This window comes from Chiloscyllium plagiosum, unplaced genomic scaffold (genome assembly GCF_037043375.1).
Source record: "Chiloscyllium plagiosum isolate Xiang-an unplaced genomic scaffold, Cpla_swu_hap1 HiC_scaffold_3, whole genome shotgun sequence".
Taxonomy (NCBI): domain Eukaryota; kingdom Metazoa; phylum Chordata; class Chondrichthyes; order Orectolobiformes; family Hemiscylliidae; genus Chiloscyllium; species Chiloscyllium plagiosum.
The window spans coordinates 68,053,887-68,067,333 of NW_028270141.1; the positions used below are offsets into that span (position 1 = coordinate 68,053,887).

General features: G+C 39.8%; 1 protein-coding gene across 3 annotated transcripts in view; it reads right to left on the bottom strand.

Annotated features, from left to right (window-relative positions):
* Positions 1 to 13,447, bottom strand: part of opn5 (opsin 5) — a 70,833-nt gene that overhangs the window by 32,343 nt on the left and 25,043 nt on the right. For all 3 annotated transcript variants that reach the window (XR_015751810.1, XM_043683123.2, XM_043683134.2), the window contains exons 3-5: positions 12,692 to 12,811; positions 7,138 to 7,308; positions 6,722 to 7,056 (exon numbers count right to left, since the gene is read on the bottom strand). Coding sequence is in view for 2 of the 3 variants with exons in the window: in XM_043683123.2 (XP_043539058.1) it covers positions 6,722 to 7,056; positions 7,138 to 7,308; positions 12,692 to 12,811 (626 nt within the window). In the remaining variant the exon portion in view is untranslated. The remainder of the gene's footprint in view (positions 1 to 6,721; positions 7,057 to 7,137; positions 7,309 to 12,691; positions 12,812 to 13,447) is intronic.

The following is a 13,447-nucleotide window of genomic DNA, read 5'->3' on the forward strand; positions in this document are numbered from 1 at the left end:
AGCTACTGCTGATCCATTTCAATATTACATAACATTGACTACACAAGAAAAATGGAAATAGCATTAAACAAGAAACGACTTTCTGATCTAACAATTGCATTTTTCATAAAATCGTGTAAAATCTATTCACTTATGGTTAATTGATTTAATCTTCTGAAGAAAAATACATAAACATCTAGAAGGACTTTATTATATTGCACATAACTAATCATATTGCGCAAGTTCCTGGCACTAATTTACTGAACTGGTAGCTATAGGTGCATGGATTGGTTGGCCTGACAGGTCTGTTTACATGCAGTATGACTCGAAATGGAAGATTAGTAAAATGTCAGCAGATTCCTGAATTTAAGGGAGTGTTGGTCACAGTATTTCCTAAGAATTGAACCGAAAATTTTATTATGCCAGAATTAAACTTAGCACTGGAATTGGAATTGACGAAACATCTAATGTAGTTCACAAATCTTCAATTAATAAAGGGCAGAGATGTAATGGCATGGTGTTTCCAGATTGCTATTTCATTGGCAAATGGCATAGTCAATGACAGTATGTATTAGGTAATATTTAACTAAAATTGTTGTTGTGTGCATTTAACTCATTGATAACAAACCAAAGCCAAAACTGATATCAGCTGACTGATAATTTACAGTAGCAGAGGAGATCCATTATTTTAATGGGAGGCAATTTTCTCTACCAGAATGCAGCCCTGACAGTGAATAGTGGTAAGATAAATTAGATAGGGAGGAGGCAGTAGCAAAATGGTAATGTTACGCATCTAGCAATTCAGACCCCAAGCTAATGCACTGGGCACATGGGCTTGAATCTCTCCATGGCAAATTTGAAATTTGAATTATCTAAAATCCCAGATTAAAAGCTAACCAAATGGTGACCATATAACCACTGTCAATTTTGAATAAAAAAAACTGGCTCATTAATGTTCTTTACAATAGCAAGTTTATCGTCCTTACCTGATATGGTCTACATGCAACTCCAGACCCACGGCAATGTGGGTGACTCTAAAACTGCTTTTTGAGCTTTTAGGGATGGGTATTAACTGCTGACATAGGGAGTGATGTCCACATCCCATGATTGAATTTTTAAAATTAAATGTCCCATTTCCAGTGCAAACTTTAATTTGGGTGACTGGATATCAGTACAAATTGCAGACTTTGAATTCGATTGTTCAGTGTTTAAGATTAGATGTTCTGTGGCTATGTGTATATTGATTGGACCAGAAGTAGGACTGCCGGGATATCTAGTGCATGATACCATTCTTTACATATAACAAGCCAAGATTTTCTGATGCAGGTCCTGCTGCTTAGCATCACATGGGGAAATTTTCATCTTCACTATTGGGAGTATTCTGGTAGAAAAATCATATTCTACCAACAGAAGGTAACCTGCAGTCCAATAATTATCATTCAAGTTAAACTCAGGTTTAACCTTAGTTTCTGGTCAATAAGCTAAATCTACATCATGCAACATGATTTAGATATAGTGATGTCAAAATGAATAGTAACATCATGCAAATTTCAGCTTATTTAGTATGAAAACCTATGTACAATCTTGTAACAAAGTCAGTCAGGTGGACCTCATAGAAAATGAGTTCCCTAATTGGGGCTGGTAACCGGGTATAATCAGGGACCCCTTTGCTGACAGATAAGAACAAGAGTGTCAGACATCCTGTTTACCCTGAAAGCTGGCTCTAACAGAGATTGATCAGTGTCTCCGACTGTCCAAGTGTAAAATAAAGGGTGACTTGGTGATAGGATACAGGCCTCTGTGGAGTTATTTAAGTGGTGATGAGAGAAAAGCATGCTCCTGAAGAAATTCGCTCACAACAGTAATCTTTTAGTTGAGGTAATTGTTTTGGCATGATGCTGTAATTCGGGAAGTTTGACTCATTCAATCCTGCCATCGAAGTCTGGCCCAGTATGTGGAAAGAAAGTGTTTCTTTTTCTGGGAAAATGACATTGGATCAGATGAAAAGCAATGCCAAATTCTCCTGACAGCTTGTGGACCCACAGCTTTTTAGTTATAAGGAGGCAAACCTTTCCGGAAGCAACAGATACTAAAATATTTCAAGAGTTGATAGATTTAATTAAGGAATATTTATGACCCCAAACCTCCTCTAATTCTGAAAAGCTATCAGTTTTACTCAGCAATTTGAGAATTAGGGGAATCCATGTCAGGATTTTTAATGAAGTTAAGACAACTGGCAGTGGCATGTGACTGTGGTTTAACCCTTAATGCGATGCTGAGAGATCAGATGGCAAACGAATTAATTATGCAACGTACAAAAGCACCAACTAGCTGATGCTCAAGTGGACTTCATACAGGCAATAGAACTGGCTTTATCATTGGAAAATGTGGCAAGTGGAGCAAATGAGTTGCAGGGTACTCCGATGGAAATGGACACCCTCGCCAGTCCGACTGAGCTTGGGAACAGCACTAAAATGAAGGCAACTGCATCACCTCACTCAGGACATATCCTCTAGGTCAGCCCATAGCCAAAGCCCAAAACAAAGGCAAAGCTCAGCCTAAAAACTATTTTCCGGATCTGGGCTGGCAAGTGTAGTAGTTGCTGTAGTAAATGGATTTGACACAACAAAAGAGTCACACTGGACCTAAATTGAATAAGAGAACTCATAGGCCGGTATCCAGGAGACTGCACATCCTGGAAGGTCCACCTACAGCTAGTTTAGAACAGTTAAATTGCTTAGTAACATCCAAATCAGAACTAATCAAAACATATGTCTTGTTAAATAGTCACCTGGTTCTAATGAAAGTTGGTATGGGTACGGCTGTTTCACTGATCGCAGAACCAGTCTTTAACAAAATTCAGTCTGGACTCCAAACCTTAAGTCTGTTCAAGATCTCAGCCAGACTGAGAACCTAAACCAGGAAATCATTATACCTTAAGGGTACAACTTCAGTTCCAGTATCTCATGAGAGGTAGCTGGTTCAGTTACCACCAAACATATTAAAAGGCTCAGGCCCAAGCTTGATGAAGTGAAATTGACTGAGAAAGATTCACCTAGATTGGCTCAATGTTTTCCGATTAGTAAATGACTGTCTAAGTGAACTCTAATTAAATATCTCGAAGTTTTTCAGGAAAGTCCAGGGACTACCAAAGGAGACCAGGCGAACTGGCATATAGATCAGGAAGCAATTCCATGATTCAGCAAGGCCCACCCACTGCTACTTACCTTACGGGGGAAAATGTATAGACAGAAATTAAAGGCTAGAAAGCACAGAAATCATCAAACCAGTTCAGTTTGTGTAATGTGCAGCACAAGTCACACCGATTGCAAAGCCCAAGAGCTCGGTTCACCTTTGTGGGGATTTTAAATAAATGACAAGCTGGATAAATATTCAATCCTTCACATATATGTGCAAAGTTGACAGCGGGAGAGAGGAGGGGGGGTTGACCTTCCTGAAGCTGGACATGAGCCATGTGTACTTGCAATTACAGTTAGATGAGGATTCCCAGCAGTATGCTACAATTAATACCCATAAGGGTTTATACCAATATATAGACTTTTTTGGGGAATCATCAGCCTGAGCCATTTTACATGCAGATGAAGGGAACATTTTACAAGGTCCACTCCAGATTGTGATTTATCTCGATCCTGTGCTAATAACTGGGAAGACCAATAAAGAACATCTAGTGAACTTGTCCTAATGCTTAAATATTTCTCCAAGGTGAGATATGCCTTAAAAGGGAAATATGTGTTCCAGACACCTCAGGTGTCCTACTTGGGTTACAGAGTCGACAAAACCAGGTTACATCCTTTGGAAGATAAAGGGAGAGTGATCAAAGGTACCCTGGCTCCCACATCTGTACCAGAGCTTCTGGCTTTCCTAGGGCTGGTGAATTATTACAGAAAATTCATACATAACTTGACTTCTCTCCTGGCAACTTTGCATCAACTTTTAAAAAAGAATCAGCCTTGGAAATGGTCGCATAGCCAAGTCATAGCTTTCAGGGAAGTGAAGATACGGCTATCACCCTCTAAAGTATTGGCACATTATGACCCCAAGCGAGAACTGGTATTGACCTGCAATGCCACCCTGTATGACACTGGGGTAATATTAGTTCATAGGTGGCCTAATAGAGAGGAATGCCCAAAATTATATGCATCCAAAACTTTGGTTAATGCAGAACGTAAATGCACCCAGATAGGGAAGGTCATATTTGGAGTCAAGAAGTTCCACCAAACCCCTGATAGGTCTGTTAAAGATGACAAGACAGTGCCCCCCATAACTTCAGGCTGATTTCAGCAGTGGGTTCTAATCGTAAGAGCTTTTAATTACAAGTTGGAACATTGTTCAGGAGGCCAGGTAGCAAATCCAAATGAATTGAACCACCTCCTGCTGGCAGAAACACCACCAGTGGCACCACCACTGGAACAGTCCATAATGATTTTAAATTTTCTGGACACACATCCAGTCACAGCAGACAATACCAGACTTTGGACGCAGAAAGATCTGGTCCTGGCAAAACGTAAGCAACTAATGGTGATGGGGAAAACCAAAGGGCCATCACAACCAGAACTGAAATCCTTTTGGGCCTGGGGAGACCAGATCACAGTAGAGGATGGCGTATTATTATGGGGAGTAAGAGTGATTGTCCCAAGCAAAGGTCACTGCAAGTACTGGCTGAACTCCATCAGGGTCATCCAAGGCTTTCCAAAATGAAGATATTGGTGAAAAGCTACGTCCAGTGGCCAGGATCAGATGCAGACATAGCCACATTGGTGGAGCAGTGCCCAGAAGAGAAAGTGAGGATTGCAGATGCTGGAGATCAGAGTCGAAAATTCTGGCACTGGAAAAGCACAGCAGGTCAGGGAGCATTCGAGGAGTAGGAGAATTGATGTTTCGGGTATATAAGTCCTTCATCAGGAATGTGCCCAGAGGGCCAACAAGGACACAAATTACCACAGTAGCTACCCCACATTTGTGGGAATGTCCGGTTCCATGCCAACCATGCAGGTCCTTTCATGGGCTCAATGTTCTTAGTCATTGAGCCACTCAAGTGGTTGGATGTGCACAGAGTTCATTTGTCAAACACAGGAACGACGATAGAAAAACTGTGCACATTTTTTGTAATTAACAGATAACAGGCCGTCATTTACCAGCAGTGAATTTCAGTAATTCCTAAAGTTGAATGGTATTTCACAGAAAAGGACAGCTCCACACATCCATTATCTAATGGTCTGGCAGAAAGGACATCCAATCTTAGAAGGCAGGCTTAAAGAAACAACTATACTAGATATTAAACAGTCCCGGTTCCTATTTGATTATCGGATCACCCTTCTTGGAATTACAGGGATAGCTCCAGCAGAGTTGCTAATGGGCAAAAGATTCTGCACCACGTTAAATCTGATCTTCCCCAAAATGGGGATTGAAGGGTGAAAATGGCAACAGGAACATCAATGGCAGACACAAGACTCTTCTAAGTGAGAAAGGTAGTTCACTTCAGGGGATGAAGTTTTGGTGTAGGAACAATGGCAATGGCCTTGCATGAGTAAAAGACGTGGATGATGCAAGGTCAGGTCCAGTGACATAGACAGTGTGGGTTGGTGCAACAGTCCTGAACAAGCACCTGGATAATATGAAAACTGCAAACTCGCAAACAGTGCGGGAGCAAAATGTACCCAGCTCCTCAAAAGCTTTTCCAACTTTTCCAGCACCCTGCATTTTCCCTCTGCATCAGCCATTGAAGATACCATGGAATCTGAGATGGACACGGTGGATGTTGCTGCCTAGACGCCTTCGCCATCTGAAGAGGAGAATGAAGAGATAAATGTAGGGGTATGGGTGGGTTGCGCTTCGGCGGGTCAGTGTGGACTTGTTGGGCTGAGAGGCCTGTTTCCACACTGTAATGTAATGTAAATTTCTTCTGAAATACTCCAGGCGCAAGAGGCAAGCCCCTGTTACGTGCCATCATATTAGAGGCACAGTTGGAGGAATCTGACCCAGTGCTAAAACACCTCTGGAGGAGACACACACAAAAGAAAACTGGCCTATGTCCTCATACTCACAGGGGGATGGATGTATTGACTATAATGAGGTCAGCCAGGAAGACCTCATAGAATGTGAGTTCCCTAATTGGGGCTGTTAATCTGGTCCAATCAGGAAGCCCTGGCGGACAGAAATAGACAGGAGTGTCAGTCATCCTGTACACACTGACAGCTGGCTCTGAAAGAGCTGGACTCTCCATGTGTAAATAAGGGATGACTTGGGTGATGGGATGCCGCCCTCTGTTGAGTTATTTCAATCTGACAAAAGACACCATCAGAAAATGTTTTTACCATCAGAAAATAATCTGAGTGATGCAAGATTTTCATTTGGAGTTCTGCTAGATTCTTGCCAAGACTGCAGCAATTGAGGAGGAAAGCATTCCAGCTAATCTCTGAAATTCCCAAATATTTCCACATAATGTGATGTTGGACATAAAGCTGGTAGACTGAGCTATTGGTTGTCCTGAATAATAGAGGACAAACCACATCATAAAATATATTCTCCAGCAATTGCACCACAGCAGCATTAGACCCTAGCAGCTGAATTGGTCACATTGTTGCTCGTACTCTCTAAAGCAGGCTCCACAGATAGATGGGAACCCTGTCAGGAAACTCGCAATGTATTTCCAACAAAGGGCATCTTTTTTTGTGTCTCTCTTAAACATTGGTGCTAGACAAATAAACAAGTTACAAGTTACCTTTGTAAGTTTCATTTCCAGTAAATGTTTACTTCGAATTCTTGAATCAAAGTGTGCAACCTCTCTGGCAGACGATTTTACTTTGGCTATGATTTTTACGTAGGAGAATAGTATTATCGCTGTTGGCAGCACAAGGCAAAAAAATAGTATGCTCAGAATGAAGGCCTGCCCATCTACGGAGACTTGTGCAAGCCACCAGTTCAGAGTGCAGGATGTACCAAAAGGTTCAGGAGCATAGTCTCCCCAGCCAACTAGGGGAATGGTGGCCCAGAATGCAGCATAAAGCCAGGCAAAACCCAAACATATGAAGACATGCCACCTTTGAAGCCAAATACCTGCAAAAGTATTAAGATAGTTGTTATAAATTTGGATTTGATGACTGCATTTGCATAAATTTAAACATAAGTTTTACTCACCATATTGTAAATAGCAAATTTTCAGATACCTGTCCAGACTCACAATTGTTATTGTAATCAAACTACCACATCCAAAGAAAAACCCTGACCATCCATGCCAGCGGCAGCCAATCCAACCAAAGATCCATCGATGAGCAAAACAAGAACTGATCAGGAAAGGTTTACCTCCAACTGAAAAACATACATGTATAATTCAAATGAGCTAAGTAAGAATATGATACATATCATGTATTGTTTTAGGGAAGCAAGTACATAAGATTCTGTATAAGAGCTTTGTCATTCTGAAATATTACTTTCAAAGTCTTGAAAAAATACTACATTAAAAAAAAAATTGGTGGAAGTTTTAAAATGATTAACCATTTCATTAATTTTATTGCCAATTGGCAGTCAGCTCCATCTACTACTATAGACAACCAAGACCAGCCTTGATCATTTTCTTTGCTGATACGAGTGAAAACTAATTCCAGAGCCCCTCTGGAAAATTATCCAAGTTAGATTTTTATGGAAAATGTTACTTGCACCAGTGGCAAAGATATCAGACAGACACAAAACCCATCAACAACTTTGTCAGCTTTCCATCAATGTAGAAAATTCTGCTTCTAATGTCAGCCAGCTTAGAAGGGTGCTACACAGCATTTTCTTTTGGTGAAAACGCTTCAATATTACACCTGGTTAAACTCCAGATTTACCTCTGTTACAATTAATGCAAGATATTGCAACATTCTTTGATTCACTCGAGAAAATACTGCACTAAACATAAGTTAGTTATTGTATTGAAATTTAATGTTTGAGCAGACGTAAACTAATCTCTAAGAATGGTCTCTGCATTTACAATGTTTCGATATAAAGTAACACCATCAATTCTCCACCAACACGCAACATGAAATGCTATTTCTCCACTATATTGATTAGATTAGATTAGATTAGATTAGATTACAGTGTGGAAACAGGCCCTTCGGCCCAACAAGTCCACACCGACCCGCCGAAGCGAAACCCACCCATACCCCTACATTTACCCCTTACCTAACACTACGGGCAATTTAGCACGGCCAATTCACCTGACCCTGCACATCTTTGGACTTGGGAGGAAACCGGAGCACCCGGAGGAAACCCACGCAGACACGGGGAGAATGTGCAAACTCCACACAGTCAGTCGCCTGAGGCGGGAAATGAACCCGGGTCTCTGGCGCTGTGAGGCAGCAGTGCTAACCACTGTGCCACCGTGCCGCCCAGTAAATTTCAATACATTAAATTTCAATACTGTTAATGAATAAACAAGACTAAGAACAGCCATAGACCATTAAAAATAATTCAGGAAACTTAAAATAAACCTCAAGTCAATCTACTTGGCTGAATTCCCATTTCATTCACTTGACAACAGATGCCAGCACGAATGTGATTTAAGTATATTATCAGCTAAATTTGCCAGAATTCTGCATTGGGAACTGTAAGAACTCTAATATAAAGCATTTTATACAAATAAGTAAATATCCACTAGATGGTGAAAACTTAGGTTAAAAGGAGCACTGTTGTCATTCTGAGAGTATTCAAGAAAACATAGTTTCGGAAAAGATTTATCCTTGCACCCTGCTATTTGTTTTTGCATCAGTGATGGTTTTGGGTTGGGAATTTAATTTCAATTCTCTGAAAGTGAGTTGAAATTACTTAATTCTCTAATTGGAAAATATAAATATATGACACAATGTAAATGCTCTTCAGCCTGATATTCATGATGCGCTGTAGTAATGCACTCAAGAGCTCACCAGAATTATTTAAATGACTCCAAATCTCAAGCTCAGTTTAGATGTGGAACATAACGTTGAGTCAGGGCAAGTTCTGCCCTGAAACACTTCTACTGTTTTTACAGTTAAGCAGAATATCAAAGTTACCATATCTGTTGCAGTGTAAGCTTTTTCAAAGTAGCTTTTTTCACTTTTGAAACCTTAAATATCAAGTGTGGCTTAATGCAAGGGGTATAAAGTATTAAATTAGGATTTCTGAGAGTTATACAGAACATTGGTTACTTGACATCTGAATATTGTTTATAGTTTTGGTCTCTTTATTTAAGAAAGGATATAAATGCATTAGATGCAGTTCAGATCAGATTCAGTTCCTCGATTGATACCTGCAATCGAGGGGTTATGTTAGGAGGAAACGTTGGACAGGCCAGATTTGGAGTTTTGAAGACTGAGGTTATCATATTGAAACATATAAAATCCTTGGAGGACTGACAGGATGTTACACTTTGTGGGAAAGAGTACAAGGTGCCGTGGTTTAACAACAGGCATTCCTGTCGATCTCCCATTAAATGCAGAGATGAGGAGAATGTTTTTCTCTGAGTGTCATACATTTTTGGGACTCTCTTCCTCAAAGAACAGTGGAGGCAAAATCCTGAAAATATTAAGGCTGAGTTTGATCATTTTTTGGTTGACAAAAGAGTCAAAGGTTATCAGGAAATAGCCTAGAGGGTGGGACATTGGTCAGCACTACTGCCTTATAGTGCCAGGGTCCCAGGTTCAATTGGGCCCTTAGTAAAGCCTTTGCAAGGGTTTCACACGGTAGACTAATTAGTAAAGTTAGGTCACATGGCATTCAGGGTGAGCTTTCCAATTGGATACGTAATTGGCTTAACGACAGGAGACAAAGTGTAATGGTGGAAGATTGCTATTCGGATAGGAGCCTGTAACCAGGGATCAGTTCTGGGTCTTCTTTTGTTTATCATTTATATAAAATGATTTGAATGAGAACATAGAAATCATGATTAGTAAATTTGTGGACAGCACCAAAATTGTTGGCATAGTAGACAGTGAAGAAGATTTTCTAAGATTACAAATAGACCTTGATCAAATGGGTCAATGGGCTGAAAAATGGCAGATGGACTTCAATCTAGATAAATGCTAGGTATTACATTTTGGTACAACAAACAAGGTTTGAGCTTATATAATTAATGGTAGGGCTTCAGGTAGTGTTTTAGAACAGAGGGATCTCAGGTGCAGGTACAGAATTCTTTCAAGTTTGGGTCACAAGTAGGCAGGGTGATAAAAAAAAAATACATTTGGCATGCTTGCCTTCATTGTCCAGTGCTTTGAGTATAGGAGTTGGGAAGTCATATTGACATTTTACAGGACTTTGGTGAGGCTTCTTCTGGAATACTGTGTCCAGTTCTGGTCACCCAATTATAGGAAGGATAGTGTTAAGCTGGAGAGGGTTCAGAAGAGATTTACCAGGACTTTGCCAGGTATGAAAGGTTGAGTTATAAAGAAAGGATGGATACGCAAAGACTTTTTTCACTGGAGTGTAGGAGGTTGAGAGATGACCTGATAGAAGTTTACAAAATAACGAGAGGTATAAATAGAGTTAATGGTAGTTGCCTTTTCCTTGGGATGGGGAATTTCAAAATAAGGGGACATCTTTTTAAGGTGAGAGGAGAGAGATTTGAAAAACACATGAGAGGCAAGTGCAATTACAACATTTAAAAGATATTTGGATAGATATAGGAAAGGTTTGGAGGGAAATGGGCCCGGAGTAGGCAGGTGGGACTAGTTTAGTTTGGGGTAATGTTCAGCATGAACTCATTGGATTGAAAGGTCTGTGTTTGTGCTGTATGACTCTATGAATGTCGTTGAAGAGTTCACACATTCTACCCATGTCTATGTGGATTTCCTCCAGGTGCTACAGTTTCCTCCCTCAGACCAAAGCTGTGCAGATTAGGTGGATTAGCCATGTTAAATTGCCCACACTATCCAGGGGTGTGTAGGCTAGGTGGATTAGCCATGGGAATTGCAGAGTTATGGGGATTAGGTAGTGAGTGGGTCTGGATAGGGTGCTCTTTGGAGTGATGGTGTGACTTGACGGGGCAAATGCCCTGTTACCACACTGCAGGGATTCTATGGTTCTAGGAGATAACCAGGAAGGTGGCGTTGAAGTCACAGATTAACCATGATCTTATTGACAACAGCAGCAAGTTCAAGTCACTAAATGACCTACCTCCTGCTTCAAAGTCATCTGTATGTATGTCACATTATAAATTTCTCTTTGACTGGTAATAAAAATCATAAAGTCTTTTGATTTTCGTCAGTAGGTAGCAGTACTAAATCACACAACAAACATCTCTTGTACAGTTGGTAGAGCCCCTTAAAATTGCCGCAGTGATTGAATTTCTGCTTCCAATCTCTGGGTTCAGGCCTGCTCCAGGAAAAGTTCAGGGTAAGTTAATGGATCATGAAACTATAAACTGGCTCGGTAATTTCCAGACAAGAATACACTTTAACAATTACCAAACTGGCCTGTACAAAGGTGAAGGATGGAATATCAGGGCAACTCTGCCCTTGAACTTTAGAACATTGTGGATATTAAAGGTCATCATAAATGTGGACCTTTTGTTAGAATAATCCACAGTGATCCCACTGCACTGAAATATCTCCATAGCCTTGCGTCTTTCTCCAGTATTGAAAAAGAAACAATGCTGCCTTCCCTTCCCTATGTTACAATAGGATGTAACAACCCCCTGGTTAGAGGAATCTCCTTTAACCTCCCTGTACACTCTTACTCATCATTTTAAATTGATGACCTCTTGACCTGGCCTACCTAATCAATTGAAACAGTCTTTCCCTACTCATGTATTGATTGCCAGTCTTATCCTGAGAGTTCTCCCAGTCTGCTATCATTGTCTCAATAGTCATTGAACACAAACCCTGTAGAAATTGCATAAATAGCTGCTATTCCATTAGTCAGTTTCATGGATCTTCCACTAAAATTACAAGACAGTGAGCTCTACTACACACTTTGAAGTCGTTTAATAATTTTCCTCTGATCGCCTCCACCAAAAGTTAATTTACACCTCAACTTCAACAAAATTCTACCTATAATACCTTCACGCTAAATTAATTAATGTTACATGCCATGCTTAATTAATCAGTACTTCTATATTTCTTGCCATACAAGTGTGAAGATTCCATGGACTGCTTCACCATGCCAAACATCAGATGGACAAGAACATAAAGAAAACAAGACAAAAAGCTGTGTAACACAAAACTAATCATGAAAATATAGGAAAAATTATGGTAGGAGAGATAACTTGCCAGAAAAAATGAAAGTAAGGTTTCTTCAGATATTGAAGAAGGAAAACTTATAGCAAACTGTTAGCAGTAGCTCTTCATTAGTGCGTTCATATAACTTTGGCCCTTCAGCCTACTGATGACTCAATCCCAAAATTCCATGACTAGGCATTTAAATATTCAAGCTTGCTACTCTTACCACTTATAATAAAGTTATAACTTATAACACGACACTACTATGCTGGCAGACTTCAAAGCAGCATTCATTGAGGAAAGCAGAAGTGATCAAAGATTTTCCAAACTTGGAGTATAATCCACAAATTTCAAGATAATTAATCAGTCTGAGATCAATTAACTTGCTTTATTTGTTCTAAGGGTAAGTAATCAGTCAAACACCAGATTGTGTTCTATTCCCCAGTCTCATTGGCTTGACAAGCCTTACTTCCACAATTTACAATTTGTGACCCCAAAAGAACATTATTCAGAGATAAACTTACCTGCCATCCCAAAATCACAAATTGCTAGGTTAACTGTCATCAGTTCCGCAGGTTTCAGTTTTTCCTTCTGTTTGATTGGCAAATAGATCACATATCCATTTCCAAATATTGATACGAATCCTTAATAAAGAACAGAGAGGAGGCTTATAATTTTCCAATTCAGAGTATTATTCTTTCTGCACATTTATCCAACATAGCTAGAAATAAGAGTTTCTGTTCTGTGTTTTACATGGACAATATGGGATGTCAAGTTTCTTAAGTGTTATTTGGGCTTTACCCATCCAAGGAAGGATTTACTCAATAGAAGATGCACCAGAAAGAAAATGATAACGTTCTGTTGAATAGTATAATCTGAAATGCAGCACAACTTCCTAAGAGTGAAACAGGAAGATTTTGACATAGGTGATATCTAAAGGGGTGTAGCCCTTAAAGATAAGTGATCGCAAAGCAGAAAAATTGCAATACAAATGCTCCAAATACATTTTTTGGATCATAAAAATTAAAATTGTTCTCAGAGAATAAAGATAAAACAGGATATATAAATTCATTCTTATGACCAATATAAATGGGATGAAATATAGTTGGTCAGTAGTAAACATCTGGACTAGCCATTTAAATACTAGATCAGAGGCTAGTAATTCTGCGGTGAGTAACTCGCCTATCTCATCCATGGCTATTCACCAACAACTAGAGACCTCTCCACTTCCCTGGATGGGTACAGATCAAATAACACTCAAAAAACTTGCCACCATCCAG